Source organism: Drosophila hydei, unplaced genomic scaffold (genome assembly GCF_003285905.1).
Source record: "Drosophila hydei strain 15085-1641.00,03,60 unplaced genomic scaffold, DhydRS2 tig00000330-arrow-arrow-pilon, whole genome shotgun sequence".
Taxonomy (NCBI): domain Eukaryota; kingdom Metazoa; phylum Arthropoda; class Insecta; order Diptera; family Drosophilidae; genus Drosophila; species Drosophila hydei.
In genome coordinates, this window is record NW_022045710.1 from 90,001 (window position 1) to 115,495 (window position 25,495).

Below are 25,495 nucleotides of genomic sequence, written 5' to 3' on the forward strand. Positions count from 1 at the left end.
TGTGTATAGAGCCCCCGACTAGCATATATGTAGATATGTTTACGCCCCGGGAAGGGTGTGGCAAATAGCGTCACTTTGAGAGCCAAGTTGTCGTTCGTAGTTTACCACTAAGATAGTTCTTCCGGCTAGATGCTTCTTAATTGTAATATTCGCTGTCACGTATCCTTTATAATTTCTTGAATGTAGAGGGCATTCCGACAGTACGAGCAGGCGATGGGCACATCGGCCAGCTTAGGCGATCGCATGGGCCAGATGGAGGCGATGGATGGAGCTGCTCGATGCCTGGAAACTCTACGTCTGCAAAGTAAAATCTGCAATTGCAGGCCTTTAGAGTTCAACACGCGGCTGCTGGAGGTGGCCAGCTCCATTGGGGCAAAGGTAAGAGAACAGAAAAACAAAATCAAAAATCATTTTCTGCGTTTTCTTTTAGCTGCTAGTACGAAAAATCCGAAGTCGGTTGGCACTTATATATCGAGCCCTGGGCGACGAGGACCAGTGCAATACTCATCTACGATTAGCCAACCAAACAGATGCGGCGCTGGGTCTAAATTGCGGTGCCTGTGGGGAAGTATTTGGCATGCAACCTGCTAGCCTAGAAGCGTTACCGTGTGCGCACATACTTCATGCCAGGTATTAATTAGCATGTGTACCACAAAGTCAGCCAGAGCGGTGGGCGTAGGACGGAGGCGGAGGGAGGCCGAGGCCGAGGTCGACTCGATTAGGCTTTGTTCATCTGCCCATCTAAACATCTGTTTGCTCAGCTATAGATTCCAAATTCAAATCATGCATAACTGTTTCCTGTAGTCCTTCAGTCAAATTAGAGTTCACAAATTTAAAATATGGATTCATCTTGGCAACAAAGACAGCTGACTCAAATTGAATATTATTGTATTATGTTTCTTATCTTCTGCTTTTAGATGTGCTCATGAAATTTTTCGACGACGTGACAAAAATCTGTCGAGCCGATCATGTCCTGCTTGCAACAAGTTACTAAGCTCCCGCTTACAGCTCTATGGGCATAATGATAGTACGGCTGAAAGCGAGAATTGCGACGAAGATAGCGCGAGAACTGTGACGCTTAATGCCAATGCCCTGAATCTCGATGGATTTCTGAACACGCTGAACTCTGAAACGCTGTTGCCAACGCTGAAAACGCTGCCAGTTCGATCGATCAATAATGATACAGCTGTGTTTTGCAACGGTCTAGAGAAACGCTCCATTCCGAGCATAGAGAACACGGCATTGCTTCTAACGGCAAACGCCTCGCCAAACGCCATCTACCGGAGCAATTTGTCATTGGCTTCCCTCAGCATGCGCGCTTCAAGTCTCACGATCGACAGTGGCCGAAATGCGACATCTTCTGTCTAAATTCAGTCAGGTTGTATACGAGCAAAGACATGCATACGAAGTGTGATCGAAGCGTAGGCTGACTTCTCACGACTTCTTTACGATCAGTTATTTATCAATCCAAGTTTCTCAAAAAACTTACCATTTATGTATCTATTCAGATCAAGTAAATGAACTATTTTCGAATCTCATTTTATAGGTTCCAAATCAATAATTGGGCATTAGAATATATATTTTTGATCAGAACGCCGAGCTTAGAGCTCAGTCCACAGATCCGTTCGTCCGTCTGCCCTTTCGTAAGAATGCACAAGCTAGAGACTTCAAATTTGGAATATATAATCTTATATATAATTACAATTCTTTTTCGATCGAATGGAATGGGTTGTCGAAAACTTAATTATAAATACCAATGCCAAATACAAAAATGAATTTTTTTGGATTTCAAGTCTCAACAACTAAAGTTCAATCAAGATATATTCCACAATATGGAGCTGTTAAAAGGACTTATGTACTTATGGGACTGGGTATTCGTTCGTCAGTTATTTTCGACTTGCGGTTAAATCAAAGATAAAGGTATATGGTGCACCTTGACCTTGACGGCTAATGGTTATAAATATGTAAGCGAAACATCCATAGCAAGAGGTAAAGATTGTTATTATCTTTGAAAATAACGAACAAATTAACGCGAACAAAACTAACTGTTTTATAATATAACTGTTTTTAATATAAGAAAATTGCATTGAAATACTGACTTAATACAAAGTTGGCTTAAGCCAGCTGCGACAAAGTTAACTCGAAATTCATATCTTAGATTATATCTGGGATGTTGAAGAACTAAACTGCTAAGCAATCTCTCCAAGTACCTCCATCAACCATTGCTTGCTTTTTTTCGTTGGTTTGCGAATTTTGAACATGCAAATGGTTGTAGGCCAAGATGATAGAGCGTAGAGCTAGATAGACAGAGACTTCAGTACCTAGGTGGATAAAACCAGAAGGCAGAGAGGACAGATCAATTACCCAATGCTCGTAAAAATTTCGACCGTTAAAAGAGAAAACCCCAATCTTACATGTTTCTACTCTGAAAGATATAGATGTCGGAAGAGAGCAGAAACGAATCAATATAAATATAACTAATCAACGGTTATAAGTTTAGCTAAATTCCAATTAAAAATCTAGTAAGTATATATATATATATATATATATATATATATATATATATATATAAATATATATATATATATATATATATATATATATTTATATATATATATATATTTCAAACGTTATATTTCTAGATCAAAATTGAATAGTGCACCAAATCAATATATTTTCTCGATAAAAATGATCAAGGAGTCGAAAAAGTATTTTAATGGTAATATGCAAAGTTTTAACATTATTTTTAACTATATATTGAAGCACACCTAACTCTTAAGTGATTATTATAGATAGTTGAGATCCATCTCTATATATCTCTCTATATATGGACAGAAATATGCATATATGTAACTGTTAGACAAAGTCAATCACTGATCAAATCAATTGTATTTGCTGTAAAACAACTGTTAATAAAATCCCGTTAAAAACTCATATATATATATATATATATATATATATCTATATATATATATACAAAACACAAACTTTGTTCTTGATGGCGAAGGATATTGTAAGATATATTAACAGGGGTATCGTCAAGCATATCAAACTGAATTCATTTCGCTGTTTTTCAAATCCATTTTTTAATTTATTAAATTTAGAAAAAAAATATACAGTAAAAACATAATATTAAATTAAAAATTATTCATATTTCTTATTAAATTATCAAAATGTTATTATATTCCTTAAAATCCATTAATCAAACTTTTTTATAAACTACTTTCAAACAATATATTCGCAAAGCAAATATATACTCATTTCATAAACATATATAAATACTAAATGTATGTGTGTTTGTTGACTTTTACTAATCAACAAATAAGAAATGTGACACGTTGAGTTGTGCGTGTGGCTATATCAACTAGCTCCTGACTCTATAGCCAGCAGACAGCGCTCTCGTAGGCAGCTTCGCCTTCGGCTTGATACTATTGTTAAGCTAAAACCATTTGAGAATTTTATGGTTGTAAAGAGCGTCAAGGCAAATGAAGCTTCAACTTTCCATGTATTTACCTAATGTCATACGACTGCAATGTAGGAGAGCGTCGCTCTTCAGCAACTTGCAAGTAAGAAAGGTCTAGTCGGGAGTGCTCGACTAGGAGAAACCCTTAAGCCTTAACTAATAAAATACTGCTACAGGAAATATGCAAAATATCTGCATTCATTTTAAGTGCCCTTGCATTAAATTTAATCGATTTGTATCGATACTAAGGAAATGTAATGAGTTATCAAAAGAAATAATTAGCTTGCATTGCGTGTGGCATACAGGAATACATTTACAATCTGAAGTCTTTATCTCTCTAGACTCAGTCATCGTAGTCCTAATCAAGAATATATTTATATATTTGGGGTTTGGCACGCCTTCTTCAACCTGTTACATACAAATTGTCAATACCATTGGACCCGGAATTCCCATTTATAAAGGATTCAGCGTATAAGAGGTGAAACATCGCGTCTATTGTAGTTCGTGGCTCTTAGTTATTGGTGGTTCAAGGCCCCGAACTCTGTGAAGCAAAGTAACATTTATCAGAGAACCAATTCTGTGCGCATGCGTTGAAGGTGGAGCGTTGCCATATGTTACAAAATACAATATACCCTTACTCCTGTAAAGTGCCCTGGCACTTTGCTTTATGAAACTGCTTAGAGGCCCATTCGAATGCGCTAGGAACAATACATTGTCTCTGCGCCTAGTTTGTGGGGTAGTTTTAGACGTTGCCACACTTTCCATTGAGAGCCGTCGCCAGTTTCTGACTACAAGCGCAGCTTATATGCATATATTAGTCTAGTATTTCAGGCTCAAATCTCAAGCTGTTAGGTTTGGTTCTTGTTTATTTAATTTGTGTTTCTGTGTGTATGGCAACTCCGTGTCGGCACAGAGCGAGGGGTGGTTGAGTTGGTGCTTTTCCCGCTGCAAAGTTACTGCAGGGGTAACGGTAGTTGGGTTGCTCTCTTTCTTGCTCTCTCGCCCGCTCAGTCCTCAGCCCTCAGATATGGAACGAACGTAGAGAGCATATGGACTGTGTTTGCTTCAGTTCAGTTTCAAATTGGGTATATTCTGCGTGAGGCTCAAAACCTTGCAGAACGTGTGCTCTCGGTCATACAATATATATAAAGTTTTACACGCACACAAATATATATGTATTTATATATATATACTCGTATATATAAATATATATATATATGGATATATATGCACATATAGATTCGTACTCTGCTTAAATAAAAGTTCCGCCCCCACTTGCAAAAAGCGTTTGCCGCGAAAATTCCTGGTTAACTAACAAACTTAATATATACATACTATATACACCTGTATATAGATATATATATGTATATATATATATAGATTATACATTTAAATGTATAAGTTAAGTAAAGGCTGCATATATGGCAGTCCTATATAAGCTTAATGCCTTATATCAACTACGCGACCAGCTAAAATGTAGCCGAGCCCCGCTAGGCAATGTGTTCTAAGGTAACAAAATGAAAAAAGTTTGTGAAAAAGAAACTAATATATTTGATCTGTGAAAACAACCCCAAAAACCCCATCGACACACTCTCGTACATGTATGCGCTCATATATACATATACATATATAGATGTGAGATATGAAAACATAAACACTTACATTCGCATACATATGCACGCATGCACACACACACGGCGTACAGGCACGTAGGAGCATGTATGTATGTATGCATAATGCAAAGCTAGCGAAAAAAGTTGCTTCTTCAACAATATTACTAAACAACTATATATATATATATATATATATATATATATATATATATATATATTTAAAAAGTATATACCTATATACATATATATGTATAAAGTTTAAGCGAACGTAATTCACAATCACCCACAAATATAATGGGAGTAAGAGAGAGAGAGAGTGTCACACATATAAAAATAGTTGAAGCGTGTGTGTGTGTGTGTTCGTATGTTATTTTCTTTTATCAACCCTTAAGGCTTTGGCGACGATGGCAACAGAGCCAAAATGAAAAAAAAAACAAAACGAATCCAAGAAACTAATAACAAATCCAAAAAAATCAAAATTGTACTAAAATTTAACTTTAACTTAAACTTTCCACTCTGACTTTAACTTCTAGTTAAAGTATTTATTAGACTTTCATTGCTGAACAAGTCCTGAGCTTAATCGCAACCATTTTATGAAATGTGAGTGTAAAGTGAAAATGTTTTAAAGTTGTGCAATCATGAATCGTATACTATATATATAAATATATATATGCATTTATAGTTAATCAACAATGTATTAGTAATATCAGAGACATTCAATTCCACTTTTAATTTACATTATTAAAAAAATGAATTAATACATTAATACAATTAATACACAATATGAAAAAAGAGAAAAATAAATAAGTAATTAAAAAAATAATATAATTAATAAATAAATCAAAAAACAAATTAAAGGAAATGCAAAATATAAATAATTATAAACCATTTAAAAATAAAAGCAAATGCAATAAAAAAACTAATATAATATTAAAATAATATTAATATATAAATATATATTATACAAAAAAGAAATAAATAAGAATAAGTGAACTTACTTTATTGGTGTAGGCCCGACTAGAAGTTACTCTGCCACAATTGTGCACACTTGCGATATCTTAGCTCATATCGGAAGAGTCTTTCCGAATTGAACTCAATTTCTTATTTCCTTTAGTATATATATGATATATGTAATATTAGAAAACGCTATCCTATGTATAGACCCGATCGACTTTAAATCCCCTGTTTATTCTCTTGTTGTCTTGATTGCAGTTCAGAGCTTAAGCTAAGGCAGCTACAATTAGGAGCTGGATGCCTCTGGTTCCGTTACCTGAGCAACTCTTATTGCGAAAACGGAAAAGTTGTCTTTGGGAGGAATGGAATCAATGAACGATATAATTGATTCGCAAGCCTTCAGCCACCAGCAGTTGGTCGTGGAAACAACTGAATTCATAGGCCATGTCGGACAGGTGGCAACACAGAAACTTAGTCAGACGCCAATTGGGGACTCCGATCCGTTGAACGGAATGAAGTACGTAAAGTCGCCGACCCTGCAAACACTGATTGCGAGTACCGACAGTGCTGGTCGGATACATCATCACGATGAGGACGATGAGGATGAGTTGGAGGATGGCCAGGAGGTGGCGGAATCCAGCTCAGCTGTTGTTATGGTTATCGATGAACTGGGCAGCAGCAGCAATTTGCAGACAACGTATCAGATAGTGCCTGAACAACTGCAGTTACAGGATGGTGCCAGGACGCTCTCCTTACTGCCCATGCATCATGCGGACGAGAGACACGTTAGTCCAGTTGAGTTCGATGGATCTGACGACATAAGTCTGGATGGGCTATCAACGCAAATCATCGCCGTTAAGCAGGAGCACAAGCTGGTCATTGTTCAGCGCGATCCGGATGCCAATAGGATCTTGAATCGACGCACGAGTCCAACTCTTGGGCTTAATATGTCGCATGTTAATGTTATTGATGAATTGTCCTCGGATGGCGGTGTTGAGGAGGTTACCTTAAATCAGCATCATCAACAGCTGCTTGAGGAACAGCAGCAGCAGCAGCAGCAGCAGCATTACCAGCATCACCAGCATCAGCAACAGCAGCAGCATCACCAGCACCATCAGCAGCATCATCCGCAATACGGACAACGTCTTGTTAGTGCATCGGAATTAATTCATCATCAGCACCAGCATCAGCAACAGCAACAGCAACAGCATCATCATCAGCAGCAGCATCAACAGCAACGTCAGCTAGCATCTGGCCATGGGCATAATAGAGAATCGCTTTCAGTAATTGTTCAGGCACACGATGACGACGATGATGACATTGATAATGACGACGAAGATGTTGATGAACACGTGTCAGCTGGCCAATCGCTTAGTCCACCACTGACCGTCGAGCACAGCACGTATCAAACACTGACTTCAGTCAACAATCATCGCATATCAGAGCCGAGCTTCAGTCCGACATCGTATGCAACGCTGACACCAATCCAACCACTACCCCCAATATCAACAATGTCCGATAAATTCGCTTATGTGGGTGGTCATATCAACTCAAGCAACGGGAATAGCAATACCAATTCAACAATTAGGTCGAATAATAATAATAATAATAATAACAGCAATAGCAATTCAGATCAAACATTTGCTAACAGCTTACCTTTGCCCTTGCCCATTGAGGCGACACACCAGGGCTCGTTATCGAACTTGAGCTTAAGTGGTTTGGTCTCAGACGTTCAGTCTCCATATTCAAATTCGTATGACAAATTGCCTTCATTGATATCACCTACGCCTCACACCTATGCCAGCTCCCCGTCACATGGACTCTCTGGCTTGGTTAACACGTGCGATCTACATAATCATAGCTCGACAGTGTCCTCTCCAGTGAACGGGTCACCTGCCGGTGGTCCACTGCAGTTGCATAAAGCAGCAACAACTTCACAATCACACCTTCATAACCAACAAGTGACCATCCAGAAGCAGGTGATTTGCCTCTCACCAACAACAACAACAACTGGTATTGCTGATTATGAAACAGCGTATCGTCCTAGCCAGCAACATGATCAAGATCTGCTTATGTCTAGAAGCGATGCGACAGATCGTAGCTCTCAGCTAAGGCTCCAGCATAGCCCGACACTCAGTTCACATTCGGTTTCAGCTGGTTCCGTTGTCTCCATGTCTTTGCACTCACCGGCCTCTGTTGTCACGCTGCCCCATATTAATGGGTCGGTTAATAACCTAACAGCCGATTTGCCAGTCGTTGTGAACCTGTCACCAACGCCGACAACAGTTGGGGGCAATGACAGTTCCATCGACGAGCTTGTCCAGCAGCAGCTTAAGAGCCAGCACAACAGTAGCGATTGCCATGTTGAAAACAATATTGTGAATAGTCTCGATGTTTGCAATATAAATCAACAGCAACATCAGCAAAACGGCTTCATCTCGGATCAAACGCCACCGCAGCAGCAACAGCAACAACAACCTAAATTGTCTCCAAAACTAAGTGGAGTTGCCGTTAATCCATTGTCCCGCCCGACAACTGCTGTACCGAACGACATGGAAGAGATAAATACCAAGGAGTTGGCTCAACGCATCTCTGCAGAGCTCAAGCGCTACAGCATACCTCAAGCGATATTTGCCCAGCGTGTGCTATGTCGATCACAGGGCACACTATCCGATCTGCTGCGCAATCCGAAACCCTGGTCGAAGCTGAAGTCAGGTCGGGAGACCTTTCGACGCATGTTCAAATGGCTGCAAGAGCCCGAATTTCAGCGTATGTCTGCACTACGAATGGCTGCTGCCCAAATCCCCCAGCGACCCTCAACTGGAGCTGGGGCCGGCTCGGGTAATAGCAACATTATATTCGCAACAGCAGCGGGTTCTGGTTCGGGTTCTGGTTCGGGTTCGGGTTCGGGATCGACAATAGCATCAGCAACGGGCTCAGTTGCAGTGACGTCATCGACCACTGTACATACCAACGCAAGTGCAGAGGCAACGCATGGGTCAATCATTTCGACAAACGGTAATTAAGACTTGATCTAATACCAGCCAACAATATTTTTACACACGCCTAGTAAATAGCTTCAATGTCTCATATCGCTCGTCACGTTGAGAGTATTCAGAGTCTCCATAACAACTCAGGATTTCCAAACTATAACTTGCTCAATTTTCCAGAATTGTTATAATTAAAGATCGATATGAAGTTTGTTTTAGATAGAATTCGATAACAATTTAAACTTATTCCGAATAGATATCTCAGTTTATTTGCCTCAATTAGAGCTTCTAGTTTCTGTGAGCTTCGAAATGGAACAAATTCTTCGTATTCCATTTGAAAGCCCAGATCATTAGACCTTAAGTGGAATGCATGGAGTTAATCTGTCACTTTGCAATTCTTTTCAGCGATGCTAAGCGGTTCGGCTCTCGGGTCTAACTGCCGGCGCAAGGAAGAACCGCATATAGAACAAATGCCGCAACCGAAAAAGCCCCGTTTAGTTTTTACAGATCTGCAGCGACGGACACTACAAGCAATTTTTAAGGTACGTCTGTGGGGTTGTAATGGGCAGCAGCAGGCAATGGAATGCGAAATGATGTGAAATTTGTGTGGCTTACAGGAAACCAAGAGGCCTTCAAAGGAGATGCAAGTGACAATTGCACGCCAACTGGGATTGGAGCCGACAACTGTGGGCAACTTTTTTATGAATGCGCGACGACGCTCAATGGATAAATGGCGCGATGATGATAACAAGAATTCACAGCACTCGCATAGTAGGCAGCATCATCATCATCAGCAGCAGCAGCAGCAGCAGCAGCAGCAGCAGCAGCAGCAAGAGCAACAGATTCAGCATCAGCAGCAGCATCAGCAACAGCACGACGAAGAGGAGGAGGAGGAGGAGGAGGAGCGAAACAGTGGACACTATGGCAATCTACATACGACAGCGATGTCGCCGCTGGGTAATTTTGATGATGATGGAGAAATGGATTTGGAGCTGGAACATCATGATTTCCTAGTTGATGATCATGATGATGATGATCACGATGAACACGATGACATGTTGTGACATAATGGAGAATGTCTCGACGAACAGCTAACAGAAAATTCCTATAGACTTGATACCGTTGTCGATGCAAAAGACCATTTCAGATTCGACAAGAAGAAGAAGAACTCAATAGGCAGACAGCAGAATGCTCATCGCAAGAAAAAATGCGTTGCCAATACAAAGTCCGAACATGAATCCGACTTCAATTCGAATCGACACACAAACTCCTTGACGCCTGAGTGGTCAATCGATAGCTTAGGTGTGATCGATTGCGTTGAGTACTTCAATAGACCGATAGAAGTCGATGACAGTTTGCTAGCTAGCATCAATTCAGGCAAGCGTCTGTCCGTTCGTTTGGGTACGAAATATTATAAAGATCCAAATTTACAGCTAAATGAATCGTTGGTTCACTAAGCAAAGAGAGAGAAAGAGAGAGAGAGAGAGAGAGAGAGAGAGAGAGAGAGAGAGAGAGAGAGAATAAGAGAGAGATATTGTGTGCTCTATTGGGCTAACAGATACTTCAACCATATCTGTTTCTATATATTTTGTGCGTTTCAGCTCTTCCATAAGTAATGGAACATATTTTGTCACATCATTTCGTCAACTCCCAAAATCTCTACCAAAGCGACCCATTGAGTCAATTCTGCACGAACACCTACTTTGTACCCGGCTTACAAAATCCTGTTGGGAATATGTGATTTCATCTATTATCGAACTCTTGTTTCCGGTTCAAAAGAACACAAAAGATTTAATTTTTTTTTACTTTTTTAAGGCATATTTAATATTTGGTTTTTTTTTGTTTCTATAATCTAAACATCAACAGCCGAGTCGATCATGGGTTGTTCATTCGTCCGTTCCTCTGGCTCTATGTCTGTCCGTCTCTATAAATCCGTCAACTATAGAAGCTAGAGCTAAACTATAAGTTAAAGATCAGTAAAGGTGGAGCTGGATTGAGGTCTATAGTATGAGGAACACATAAGCTATCCACATATTAAGATTTCGATTGGTGGGTCATATGGGTTATAATGACACATACTTTGCATTCATACAGACATATAGACAGATAGACAGGCAGAAGGACGGACGGACGGGTATTTCTCCAAAACCAATATACTCATTTTGATTTTGAAAACGAGTATAAACATCGAATCGAATGGCCCATACACACATTTCGGTGTGATACTCTTATAATGAAAACTTACATTATGATCGTACGACTAGAACATAAGTTCAATCAGCGTATGCTTATGTATGTATGTATGCGTCTGTGTGTATGTATGTATCTATACATGTCGGCCAGATTCGACTTGATATATCTAAATTACATAAAAACAGGGGGTTGTTTGTGGGTTTGTGATAACGCAGGAGGAACACGCAGGAGGAGGAGTGGCAGGACACATCATGTATATATTCTCAATCAGATCAATGAGCTGATTACATCGAGCCATATTAGATTCTCCGTCTGTTTGTCTGTCCGTCCCATTTAATTTCCTGTAAGCTGCTCATCAAGCAGAGGCCTTCTTATGTGTTTGTGTGTTCTGGTTATGTGTAATGGTTAAAAGTAGCGGAAAATTATGGGTTTATAAGCTGTGCGCATCTTCTAGTCAGCCTCTCCCGCCGAGAGCACTTCATTTTGTTAATATATTATGTTTTTATATATTTATAATTTGTGTAAATACATATATGTTTTTTTATATATATTTTAGTATATATATTTTTCCTGTGGTACCTGATTCTACGATTCCGCTCATTTTTGAGCACATTTTTGTATTGAAACTGTCTTAACTTCCTAGCTAACCCAAGTGGGAGATGATGTGGCAATAAACATACTTTTGAGAACATCTATAAATACTTAGAGCCGAGTGATGCAAACTTTATATGAAAAAGTCTCTAGCGTGTAACTATGTAAATCTAGTCAAATTTATTAAATAAACAAGGTACAACTATAAATAAAAATAAAAAGTAAATACTTATATGATATATATATATATATATATATATATATATATATATATATATATATATATATATATATATATATATGTATGGAAAGCCACTTAAATTTAAAGAAACTAATTGTAAATATTGTAATGCTTCTTTTTACATTAATCGAAATTGAAAGTATATATATATATATATTATATATAATTATATATATATATATATATATATATATATATATATATATATATATACATAATAGTACTTTTTACTATTAGAAATGTACATACATGAACACACACCCACATACTCACCCATGCATGTAACCGAAATAAGTTTGAGTGTATTTTATTTAACACTCCCAGACAAAATCTTATAATCAAGTAGCACGAATGATTTTATTTAAATATGTACAGTCTGTCAAGAAACACTTTACACAGTGGAAAAAATCTCAATTTTTTGACTTTATGTAAAAAAATAAAGAGTTTTTGTTTAATTTAACTAATTTTTTTTAATGGTTACCTGTTTAATAGGTATTTTTAAATCAAATTATAGAAAACAGAAACAAAAACAATAATGGTGAAACTTAAAAAACAACAAAAACTTAGATTACTCATATTTTACACTGTCAAGAAACTCTTTACACATTTTGTTCTCTTCATCTGTTTTGCTCTGATTCTAAGAAATAACGGGGCTTTACCGTTAACTATGCCTTTAGAATCTGTCTATGCATCTCTATTTTTGTGTTTATTTTTCACTTTGTGCGAAATTTGGCTGAGTACACATATAAAAGCAATACAAATTTTGATTAATAATGCCCGGAAAGAGATTAAGCTTCGATGTTGTCCAATTGATCTTCTACAATCGGCAGTTGGGCAAATCAGTTCCAGAATTAGTGGAAATGTTTTCTGTGTCAAGAAAAACCATATACAACGTTCTCAGTCGCGCGGAAATGAGGGAAGACTTGAGGCAAAGGGTGTGGGTGGCCGAAAAAAAAAGATATCTGATCGGGCAAGCCGCCTTATGATGCGAAAGATCAAATCAAATCCCCAAATCTCGACCAGAACTCTTGCCAAGGAGCTCAAAGAAGAGTGTGGTGTGGATGTGTCCCACGAAACGATCCGTCAGGCTATTCTACGGCATGGGTATTCTTCGAAAGTGGCACGTAAGAAACCCTTGCTGTCGTCGACAAATGTGGAAAAGCGCTTCTGTTTTGCTCTTACTATGCTTAGGCACCCAGAGGAGTATTGAAAGGACGTTATATTTTGCGACGAGACCAAAATAATGTTGTATTACAACGAAGGTCCGCCCAAAGTATGGCGAAAGGTCTCTAAAGCTTACGACAAAGCGAATATCATTCCAACAGTCAAATTTGGAAAGCTGTCGGTTATGGTTTGGGCCTGCATTTCCAGCCAAGGAGTCGGTGAATTGGTATTCATTGAAAACACAATGAATGCCGAGCAATATTTTTTAACCAAATTTGGCTTTATTAGTGAAAATCGGCCAACTTTTAAATTTTACCAAGACAACGATCCAAAACATAAGGAGTATAATGTACGTAATTGGTTGCTTTACAACTGCGGAAAGGTCTTGGATACACCACCCCAAAGCCCAGATCTCAACCCAATCGAACATGCGTGGTCTTATTTAAAGCAAAAGGTTGGAAAAAGGAATCCAACCAACCGTGGACAGCTAAAAGCTTTCGTACTGGAAGAGTGGCAGAAGATACCCCTAGAGTATATTCAAAACTTGGTCAACTCAATGAAAAGAAGACTCCAACATGTACAGAATGCTAAGGGGGGCCATACTAAATATTAAGTATTTCAAAATTAGTTATAATTAGTTTTACATTTTAAATTTAGAACAATATATAAGAAGTGTGTAAAGAGTTTCTTGACAGTGTAAAATATGAGTAATCTAAGTTTTTGTTGTTTTTTAAGTTTCACCATTATTGTTTTTGTTTCTGTTTTCTATAATTTGATTTAAAAATACCTATTAAACAGTTAACCATTAAAAAAAATTAGTTAAATTAAACAAAAACTCTTTATTTTTTTACATAAAGTCAAAAAATTGAGATTTTTTCCACTGTGTAAAGTGTTTCTTGACAGACTGTATATGTATATATGCATACTATTTTATTATTTAACAGTTATTGTAATACATAAGCACAGCTGCGAATACTCAGAAGAACTTTGCTAGTCAATTTAGTCTAAAACGAGGTGGAAATACACATCACAAATAATACAAGAAGATAACAAAACAAGAAATGTAAACAAAACATTAAAAAAATAAAAATTAAAGAAATACGTTAGAAATGAAGTACGTACGCTTACGTAAGCCCATTCAAAGTTAAAAGTAAATGTACTCATGTATAAATAAGCTAAATGCAATAAATAAAACAAATCCAGATTCTACAAATTGTATACAACTCTTTTGAGTTAATGTTTACGTGTGAGACTTCACTCATCCCACTTGAGTGCAGCACAACTGTTGCCGATAGGGGTGAACGAGTAGAAAGGCGCGCCTACTAAATAGGACGATCTAAACAATTACAGAGTTTTTTGAGAAAACAACATTATTACGCCCATTGTAGGATAATGCAAATATATTCAAAAATATAGTTAAATGCCCATCACATGAAAACTAAATCTGATACAAGCTTCTCCATATTTTATCGATAACCCACAATCATCGTACGCTTGTAAATTAACATTCATATGGATATTAAGATTTCGATAGCTCACAATTGGCGTACACTGGTATCGTATTCATATATATTTTTAATACCATTGACAGCAAATGCGTACTCATTTATAGTTACTCTTGCTTACTCGTTACATACAAAATACTTGATACATTTTAGTACCAACACATAATACAGTCGTATCGTCCCGAGACACCCGAGAATACAATAACACTTTTTGGTATTTTCGAACACAGATTGCATATTTTATATAGTAGGAGCATGCCAAGTGGCTGTGCGCTTTGTATTTACAAATTACAAATAAAGATATTTCTTGCACAAGCAATAACTTTTTGTATATAACTAGATTGGAATAAGCTGTAAGAAAATTGTATGCAACGTTTACTTTAGCGTTGTTTTCGCGACTAAAACAATTTTCTTAAGCTAATTGTGTCAGTTGTGTGTGTGTGTCTGTAGGTATATGCGAGTGTTTTGTATGTATACAGAATTTTTTTGTTGTTTTGTTTGAGTGCAGGCGCTTATATACACAAACACACATGAGCAAATGTGTCAAAGCGTGTGTGCGTGTGCTTAAAGAATTTGGCCGAATCAAAAAACGCAAAGAAGAAAATGAATGAAATGCAATGAAATAAATGATTAAGTGGAAGCTAAAAATCGAGGCTTAAATCCCAGAGACCATGGACAAAGAGTAAATAAAAAATACGGAACCTTTCGAGAACTAAACACAAATTGTCGTGTTCCATGTTGGCTAATCGAGAATGCTGTCCACAATAACAGGGGGCGCCAGCCAATCAACAACAACAACAACAAACGCTGATACAGCGGCCAAAAATATAATTCAGATTGAAGCCCTAAAAACGGTTAAGGTGAAGGCCGAACCCTATTCAACACTATCGCCAGGTAGAGTAAATATATAATAAAAATAAAATAAATTTATCAACTATGTGCTTCTCCGTTCTGTTTTGTTTTCTAGAGAACGCAAATAATCAAACTAATCAAATCATGTCAGATGAGGCGGATGCAGCTACCAAAAATAATTCCAGCACAAATAATAATAATCATCATAACAACAACAACAGTGGCAACAGTAGCAACAATAATAATAATAGTAACAATAATAATATTAACAACAGCAAAAACACAACAAATTCCAATGCCAGCAGCAATTCATCGGACTCAGCTAGACAGAATAATGCCAATTCGCCAACGAATGCAAATCCAAGTTCAACAACAAATCCAAATAACACCAGCGAGCAAACGAATACGAAGAGCAACAACAACAGCAACAGCAGCAATATTGCACAAGTGTTAAATTCGTCAGCTGAGAGTGAACTGCATCAAGATGAACTGTTGAAGAAAAAGAAGATTAATAGCGGCAACACCAGCAGCAGCAACAGCGTCAAGGAGGAGGATTGTGGTAAATACTGTACTCTAGCTCTTACATTTCCCATCAATTAAATAAAGCAAGAATGCGTTAGTCGAATATGCTTGAGAGTTAAGAGAGTTTATGTGCGGCAACATACCGAGCAGCAACTTCGAAAATGCGAATCATTTTTGTATACCCATTACTTATAATTTATATAAATTAGTTTTGCTGTTGAAGCTAAAGACTTCAAATTTTGAATATATCAACTCGTGTAGACAAAGTCCTAAATTCCAAATTAAACCAGACCTCTTAAAAATTGTACAGTTAAATTAGTGCAGTTTTGAATTTACCAAAAATGATTTCACTGAGGCAGAGTATTATCTGGTCTGAACTGCACTCATCTGCTATTGTAGGGTGTACGTCTTAATTTGATGTTTCTGTTTCTTTTGATATCGAGATCGACGCGTTTATACAATCAGACCTACTTCTGGCTTATGGTATAAAGACGATATAGTCATATGACAATTTTCTGCTGTGAAAATCTCACTTAACTATGCTAAAGATATAGGATTAATATATAGTGTTTATATTTATGGTTCTTTAAAATTAAATTTAATATCTTGAATAGGTTAGATTTTAGCTTAAAAAACGCGTGTCTAGCTCTCTTAAGATACAAATTAATAGTAACCAATAGTATTCAATTAAATATTCGGGGTTCATCTGTATCGGTAGAGAAATAACGACTAATATTCGTTGCCAGATCTTGGCCCAAATGTGTGAAATTAACCGTTTATTACAACCTCCTTTCCTTTTCTTCCTTCCAGTTAAGCCAAAGTTGACATCGAATCCAACGAATATATCTGCTAGCTCTGCATTGGACAAAGTCAATCAAAATAGTCTCAACAGCTCAACAGTTGTCAACAATAGCAATACAAAGGGAGCACCAGCACCAGCTTCAGCAGTAGCAGCAGCAGCTGCAGGCGCAACGGAACCTGTTGTTAAGGAGGAGCCGACAGATATATTGCTGGGCAGCTGCTTGGTGAATATGAAGAAGGAAGACCATTTCTCACCAAGCATGTCGCCAGTGGGTTTTGGATCGATTGGTGCAACAGATCGATCTGTTACACCAGGTAAGTGGACGACTGAGTTCAGCGTATTAATGTGAGACTTAATAGGTTTCTCTTTTCGCTAGTTAAAATGGAGCTGAATGAAAAGCCTCCATCTGTTATGGGACTAAACACTGATAATGATATTAGCAACTGTAGTGCATTAATTAATACCTTGGATTCCGATCGTATAGGTGATATAAATGCCTCGCATGCCAATCTAAGTGCTAATCCAACTGTAAGCGTGCCTGGTCTTGGCGTATCGCTTGGCATTGGCATTAATGTGTCTCCTAATGCTGGCTCCGTTGCTGGTGGTGGCGGTGGTGGTGGTAATGGTGGTAGTGGGGGCGGCGGTGGCGGAGGCGGAGGCGGTCTTGGTGGTGGTGCATCATCCAATTTTATGGGCAATAATAGTGTTGGCAATTGCTTGGATTATATGCAGCAACAGAATCATATATTTGTCTTCTCAACGCAATTGGCCAATAACGGTGCAGAATCTGTGTTAAGTGGACAATTTCAGACGATTATTGCATACCATTGCACACAGCCAGCGACTAAGAGTTTTCTGGAAGATTTCTTTATGAAGAATCCAATGAAAATGAATAAATTGCAACGACAGAACTCATTGGGTCTCAACATTTGCAACATGTCCGGAGCAGGTGGACCCAACTGGCTAAATTCAAATGCAAATTCCAATAATCCAAACTCCAATCAAAATCCAAATTTGGCTAAAATGCTGCAGCCTCAACAACAAAAGTCGAAAGCGCATTTTAATAATCAAGCTGATAAGCGAAACCACTTTGCAGACCCAACCTCAACAGCGGCCGATTCACTTGTTAACGAAAGTGACCTGATGTGCTGGGAGGCAGGAAATGCCAATCGAAGCTCGCTGGAGCCTGATGGTCAAGCCATGAAGCTATTAGAAGGTGTTGATAGTGTCCTGGGCAAATGCAATAACGCCGACTTAAGCGCTGATGGCAATATAATTTCATTGCAGGGTGTCAAAGTGCCAGATGAAAACTTGACACCACAGCAGCGACAACATCGCGAGGAACAATTGGCAAAACTGAAGAAAATGAATCAATTCCTGTTTCCAGAGAATGAGAGTGGTGGACCAGCGGGCAATCAATTGAACAAACTGCCAAATGAGGCGGCAATGGGAAATTTAATGATGAACATTGCGCCGACAGGCGCAGCGTCGAATGCACAAATGCGACAAATGCAATTGCAAATGCAGGCGGCTGCAGCTGCGGCACAACAACAACAACAACAGCAGCAGCAGCAGAAAACGGAGCATATGTCGCAGCTGGGCGAAGATGTTATGATGCCATTGCCAGCTGATGTTATTGGTGATATTGGAGCTGTTATGTCGTGCAGTAGTGGACAGAAAAACAATTTACCAGCATCCAACGCAGCAGCAGCTGCAGCGACAGCAGCAGCAGGCGGAGCAGGAGGAGGAGGAGCAGGCCTTGGATCAGCTGCTGGTATGAATGCTAATATGAATGTTGGCATGCAATGTTCAAATAATCCTAACTTATTGGCCAACTCGCCCGAATTGATAGGCGGATTTGTTAACACAAATTGCGTTATGGGCATGGGAGCTGGAGATAAAGGAGAAGGCAGTATGACACCAATGGAGTGGACCAAATTGCAACAGCAATTTTTTGAAGAGCGCAAAGCAGTGGGCAAAGCAGCTTGTCGGCCAACAGGTGGTATGCCTGGACCTGGCTCCGGTACTAATCCCCAGCCATCGATTACGACTTTGCCTTCTAGTAGCACACCAAATGCCGTACTGCGAAATAATGTTCAAGGACCGCCACCGCCCTATCATCCCACACAACGGTCGGCATCGGTGCCAATTGCAACGCAATCTCCAAATCCTTCCAGTCCTAATAATCTCTCCCTGCCATCGCCACGCACAGCTGGTGCCCTTGGTTTGCCATCGAATTCGCCCAGCATGGAACTAAACAGTACAACCAATTCATCAGCAAGTGGTCAGGTTGGAGCTACAGCAAATATGGGTTCCATAGCCACATCGAAAAACTGTTTTCAACCCGACGCCGGTTCGCCTTCGAGTCGACATCGAAATGCTGGTAACAACGCATCGAACGTAAATGTGTGTGTGAATGTGATGAATAATCATCTAAATAGTAATCCCAGTACGCCGCTTGCCCACCTTTCGCCCAAGGATCTGGAATCGTTTAACTCAACTGCTGGTAATTATTTTCTAAATTTCGCTAAGTAGCACAAGATTCCGAGAACAAATAGATCGAACTATAGCTATAGCTATATAATCAATATCCGAAACCCATTTTCCCCATTCAAATCACAATTTTGAGAAAATTGCATTCAAAGAAAACTCTTATCTTTGCCCGTTCGAACCACTTTCACATATACTTCATTTTTTTGATATATTTAATTCTGTAATATATGTGTATAACAGTTTAGTATAACAAACAATTCGCTTTTATATATTTTAAAAAATATAACAAATCATAATTATTTTTCACACTCAATTCAACTGTGTATGACAAATATTTCTGAAACACTCGGAATATACAAAACAAATCCATTCATTAACAAATCCTTTCAATCTTGTGGCATGACAAGAAAGGTTTGATTCTGCTATACATAAAATATTTATGGAATTTCCATGTTCTTAGGTGATATGAAGAACACTAGACCAAGTCCACAGCGCCCTCGGTCGCCAGGTAACCCCAATGCCAATGCTAACGCAAATTCTACGAATCATCTAATTGAACCGAATAATATGGATTCGAGATTTCCGGCAACCAGCCCGGGGATAAACTTTAATCCACACACACATTTGCAAAATAATCCAAACACTGCCTTGAACACATACAAAGGCGCCAATAGCAGCAACCCCCTGGAGGTAAGTGGAAAAACATGTAGGACTAAGGCATCCGAAGGTATCGAAAGAAAGTAAAAAATCTTTATTGATATTTGATTTTAAAAATATATATTATAGTAGTATATATCATATACTATTGTTAGTATAGGCATATACTCGTTAATCCTTAGTGTAGACGCTTAAATATACCAAACATCTATTTATTTTGAAGAGCCCTTGTTCATTTCTTTTTAGCGTCAAAATTGTGGAGCAAGTGGAGGGCCTGTACAATTTGGTCGTCGTTCGGATAATATGCCCCTGAATCCGAACAGCAGCAGCAATCGGCCAGCCCAAAATAAGATGGCACAGAACTTTGATCCAATTTCGTCATTAGCGCAGATGTCCCAGCAGCTGACTAGCTGTGTATCAACCGTGGGTAGTCCCGCCGGCGGGATGAATATGATGGGTCCGGGTCCAGGTCAAGGTCAAGTTTCGGGACTAGTTGATATAAATATGGAGCACTCTGCTGCTGCTGCTGCTGCCGCTGGCTTGGTTCCCAATTTGGATGGCATCAGCATGGAACACATGGGCAATGCACCCAACAATTGCCATTCAATCAATCCGTTGATTAACTCGATGGGTCAGCGTATGTTGAATCCCAAGTTATCTAACCTAGGGACTGCCAGCTTTAGTCCGGGACCAAATGGTATGATACGCGATGGATCCGGACACGGACCTGGACCCGGCTTTCATGGGATATTGCCACCAGGCGCACGCATGATGGGTCGCATGCCAGTCAATTTTGGACCCAATTTCAATCCAAATATTCAAGTGAAGGCCAGCACACCAAATACAATACAGTACATGCCAGTGCGACCCCAAAATAACAATAGCAGCAGCAGTAGCAACAGCAACAACAATAATAATAACAGTAATAATAGTGGCAATAATGGGAATGTACGAGTGGCGCCTAGTTTGGAATTCTTGCAGCGATACGCCAACCCCCAAATGGCCAATCCGATTGGCAACGACGGGAATCCCATGATGATGAATATGAATTCAGCGCCCAGCGATCAACAACAAAATCAACAACAACAGCAGCAGCAACAGAACAAAATGATAAACAATCATGTTGGCAGCATGAATTTTTTTCAAAATTGTAATCAGCTAGCTGGCCTCGACGATGACGTCGCCGGAAGTGTAGGATTGCCTGGGCATGCAGACATGACACCAATGATACGTGGCATGCGACCTCACGGCATGCGACAACATGGTGGCTTGGGCAACATTCGCTTGCAGGCCCCAACAGGCAACAATATTGTGAATCATCGACATCAAGTCCAGTTTCCTGGCGGTGATAGCTTGGATTGCAATGATCCGACTATATTGTTTAACAATGGCGCTGGTGGCAATTGCAATTCGCCGGCAATGTTTGCAGCTGCTCAACAACAGCAGCAACAAGCTCAACCGAAAGGTCAGCAGCAGCACATAAAGTCTATGCCGGGCGGTATGTGTCCAAGTCAACTGGGCATGCAAGGACCAGTACAAGGTGTGCAGGTACAGTTACAGGGACAAGGACATCCTGGCATGGTGGTTGGCCCCAACAACAGTAACCTTATATCGTCAGCTGGCAACGGCGGTGGCGTCAATTTCGTTGGACCCTCGTCGAATGATCTGAAATATGCGCAGCAATATCACAGTTTTCAACAGCAATTATATGCAACGAACACAAGAAGTCAACAACAACAACAGCAGCAACAGCAACAAGTTGGCGGCAATATGATACCCATGCCACCAAATCTGTCGCCAAATCCCGCATTTTTTGTCAACAAATAAGATCGGATCGGATTGAAATGAAACTGTCGGGCGATCTAAAACGCTAGTCTCTGTATCTCAAAGCATCGATCGAGCATCAAAACTTTCTGCAAATGAAATTTGTGTGTTGTAAATTTCCTTAGTCAAGGTGAAACTTATTGTAAATCAACTTGAAAAGGGGCGTCTCGTAAATTTCATAAGCCTAGGTGATATTCACTTAAAAAGGAAATTATGAGGGAAAATTTAATATAATCAATTTATAAAAATGAAATTTGAATTTCTTTTGGCTTATCGAAAATTTTCAAAGCTAAGGCGATATCACATTGAAAAAATTCGAATTTGTAACGAGAAATTTCGAGCTAATCGTAAATTTCCTCATCACAGTCCAATGAACTTGAAAAGGGAAATTTTTAATTTCTCTAGCTTAAAGAATATTTGCCTAGCCAACGGCAAACTTTTCAGATGAAATCGGATAAATTTTAACGATTGACTGATGGGTAGCACACATCACATAGGTACGTGGGGGTAGTTGGACATACGTAAAGAGAATATATATACGAGACTCGATACCAGAGACAATGCTGATTGTTTGAAAGGACTATTTATATGTATAATTAGTTTTAGGATAACCAGCTCTGCAGCTCTAAATACTTTGTAATATGTATTAAACGCAATTAAGCAATTGTAATGTAATATAATAATTAAATATTATATATATAATATATATCCATATATTATCAATGTTAAGTGAAATAACTCAAGTAAATTCTTCCATTAAACATGTGTAATGTACTTTATCGACATCTATAACCCCATGTACATGATTTTAGAATGTTAATTAATAGCTATAGAAATTGGATTTGAAAGCCTTCTGATATTTCCAAAACAATTGTTTTTTAAATGTTGGTTTTGAATTATCTAAAACAGAATTTGAATTATTTTATACTAATCGTTTCTGAATTCCGTTGACCATTAGGACTTATTAATCTAAGGAAAATTCGCTTTATTATTTCCGATTGGAGAGCTCATAAATGCCTAACTTGATCTCTAGGCTTTTAACCAAGTGAACCAAAGTGAAAAAGATTTTGATCTGAGCATGGTATATGATGACGTACCACCAGTAATGAAGAAACTTTATTAACTGAAGATTTGATGTTAGGTGGAAAATCTAGAACAAACATCGCTACATAACATTTGAGTGGCTAGTCGAAGTCAAGTAGAGTTTTCAGGAAGAAAAGCGAAACAATCAAGTTTAAGATTTCTCTTTAAGGGTGAATAGTAAATTGGTTATCCTTGAGCATTCAAGAGAAGTACATTTGCTGGGATGAACTCCTTTGAATTCTTATTATTAAAGCTTGATTACAATTCCGAATCGGTTATGATCTTAAATTGCATAATGAGCCACATTCATTCCAACAATATAATATATAAGTTAAACGCATTAAAAGTTCATTACAGCTTGGTTTATTTTCTTAAAAAATAATACCAGAATAGAAAACAGAAAAAAGGTTTCCAAATAATGCAACTTGAGGTATATGAAAGATTTCAGTTTGGTTGCCCAGTGTTTTGCGGGAAAATCCATTTTGTGCATATGTACAAATGTGTGGGTATAAGCTTAAGTTGATGATTTGGATCTGTTCCTGCCTGTACCTTTCCCTTTCCCTCTTCTCAATTGCGACCGTGCGCTCCCGCCATTGCATTTTAATTTACCTCTTAACTCACTCACTCGTTTGTCGAGCAAGCAAACATGTATGCATAGAAAAAAGTTGAGTCGATAATTTCTATACAAGTGTTTAGCTGCGTTAAGAGCTGTGTGATGTGTGAGTGAATTCTGTGTTGCTGTTTCTATCCCTTTCCCTCTTCCTAATTACGGTCGGGCACTCCTCCATTGCTAAGCCCACACACTCGTTTTGTGTGGAACCGAATGGTCGAGCCGAATGGAATCGAACTCGAACTCGAACTCGAACTGGGACTTGGGTTCACCCTAAGCCTGCCTGAGCCGCGGCCTTGGCAAAGGGGCGTTGGAATTGTTGTGTGTGTGTATATTTCTTGTGCCGTTTGTTGTACTGGTTCTGCCTTTGTCTTCTACCGTTTCCTTTGGTTGTGGTGGTGGTGAGTATTAGTACTCTGGAAAAAAACAAGATGGTTGGCGAAGCGAACGACTCACACATATACATACACAATTACGCACACTCACACGCACACTATTACGTACGCGCGCACTCCCACTCTCACACACATTACGCAAATGCGAAATGTCCATTTTAACGTCCACCCCCAAAAGATTAAAAAATGCCAAATGAAACAATCGAAAGGAATTACTCATTCAATGGCTAACAACGACCCATTTAACAACAAAAATTTATAACAATGGAAATGAATAAGAAGTTTTTCCCATTTCCATTCCTTTCTATTGTTATTTAAATATATTTTGCATCAATCTGTTTTTTCTCCACTTGAAATCTAATATATTATTGAGTTGTGCATACTTTAGTCGCATTGTGCATGTTTGACCATTAAAATATAAACATTTCCTGTTCAGGTTTAAGCTAACTTCCTTCTTTCGTAATTGAATGCCAAAGTTCATATCTGACTTCTTTTTTTGTCGATTTTACATAGTAAATCTAGTAAAGCTGTATACTTAATATTCTGGTTCATAAATACCCCAGATCATTATATCTATGCCTATATCCCGCCATCTGCTTATCATGCTGTCATGTCGATAATTCAAAAGAAAAAATATTTAGTGAATGCTTCAGCATTCACCCTATCGGGCGCGTCATAATTGATAGATAACCAGGGTTTGCCCCAAAATATGACGTTGCTGTGGATTTCTTCTTAAGACATATCCATGAAAATCAAGAAAAACTCCATCTTATACAGATTTACAGCTAGAAATTAGAATGTTGACCTTCCCTATTGATAGATAAAAAATTCTATTTGATAATTATCTACTTTTAAGCGAAGTTCTTAACTTGTCGAATTCATTGAATTCTCCTTAGATCTCACTGTCTAACTACTTTAACCAGATTGAAGATTGGATGATATATTATTAAATTATGGATAGATATGTCATGTATTATTATTATTATTTGATCACACAACTAATATATATAGAGTTTCAATTAATTTTAATACCAACTATTGGTTTTACTATGAAACTATTACTATGAAAACGTGCACTTAGTCTCAAAACAGTTTAGAAATATATTATATATTATTTATACATTTATATTGCATGTTATATTTGTAAGACTAAGTCCCTGTGATGCTTGCTGAGCTTATGAATGAGGTTTACTTTGAATAGCCCCCTCAGTGGTCCAAATATTAAGAAAGATAGGTTTTCAAGTCGTAGAAACTGGGCCTTTTTCATATGGAATATTTGAATGTTATGTCCGCAAGTTACGTGTAGTCGGACACTCCCGATTGTTCATTTATTTATTTTTTTGGTTTAATTTCCTTGAATGTTTTCGTATCCAACTGACTTAATAGTTGATCCCAATAGAAGCTGAAAGATATTTTAAATGATTCGTTTCACGTGGATAAAAATTACATTTGTGGATTTCAACGAAATTAAAGATATAACACAATTGAAGAGGTTGTATAAATTTATTATGATACTTATGGTAATATATATCACATCTGTGTA

At 38.3% G+C, this 25,495-nt stretch overlaps 3 protein-coding genes across 6 annotated transcripts in view; all 3 read left to right on the forward strand.

Annotated features, from left to right (window-relative positions):
- The window catches only part of LOC111593715 (43 kDa receptor-associated protein of the synapse homolog), a 4,415-nt gene extending 2,426 nt beyond the window's left edge, over window positions 1-1,989 (forward strand). For all 3 annotated transcript variants that reach the window (XM_030223976.1, XM_030223977.1, XM_030223978.1), the window contains 3 exons: window positions 187-378; window positions 431-630; window positions 918-1,989. In XM_030223976.1, the coding sequence (XP_030079836.1) occupies window positions 187-378; window positions 431-630; window positions 918-1,368 (843 nt within the window). In that variant the 3' untranslated portion in view covers window positions 1,369-1,989. The remainder of the gene's footprint in view (window positions 1-186; window positions 379-430; window positions 631-917) is intronic.
- Window positions 1,990-4,888: 2,899 nt separating this feature from the next.
- Window positions 4,889-11,679, forward strand: LOC111593717 (homeobox protein onecut). Its single transcript, XM_023306683.2, has 4 exons — window positions 4,889-4,972; window positions 6,289-9,048; window positions 9,426-9,562; window positions 9,638-11,679. The coding sequence occupies exons 2-4, from the start codon at window positions 6,393-6,395 to the stop codon at window positions 10,082-10,084; spliced, it is 3,240 nt and encodes a 1,079-aa protein (XP_023162451.2). The 5' UTR covers window positions 4,889-4,972; window positions 6,289-6,392; the 3' UTR covers window positions 10,085-11,679.
- Window positions 11,680-14,952: 3,273 nt separating this feature from the next.
- On the forward strand, window positions 14,953-22,117 carry LOC111593701 (protein BCL9 homolog). 2 transcript variants are annotated; one of them, XM_023306646.2, is made up of 7 exons: window positions 14,953-15,608; window positions 15,682-16,125; window positions 16,899-17,204; window positions 17,267-18,664; window positions 18,743-19,396; window positions 19,844-20,073; window positions 20,287-22,117. In XM_023306646.2, the coding sequence occupies exons 1-7, from the start codon at window positions 15,467-15,469 to the stop codon at window positions 21,865-21,867; spliced, it is 4,755 nt and encodes a 1,584-aa protein (XP_023162414.2). In that variant the 5' UTR covers window positions 14,953-15,466; the 3' UTR covers window positions 21,868-22,117. The 2 variants fall into 2 exon arrangements, with proteins under 2 accessions (XP_023162414.2, XP_023162413.2); XM_023306645.2 differs by having other exon boundaries at window positions 17,267-19,396.
- Window positions 22,118-25,495: the final 3,378 nt, after the last annotated feature.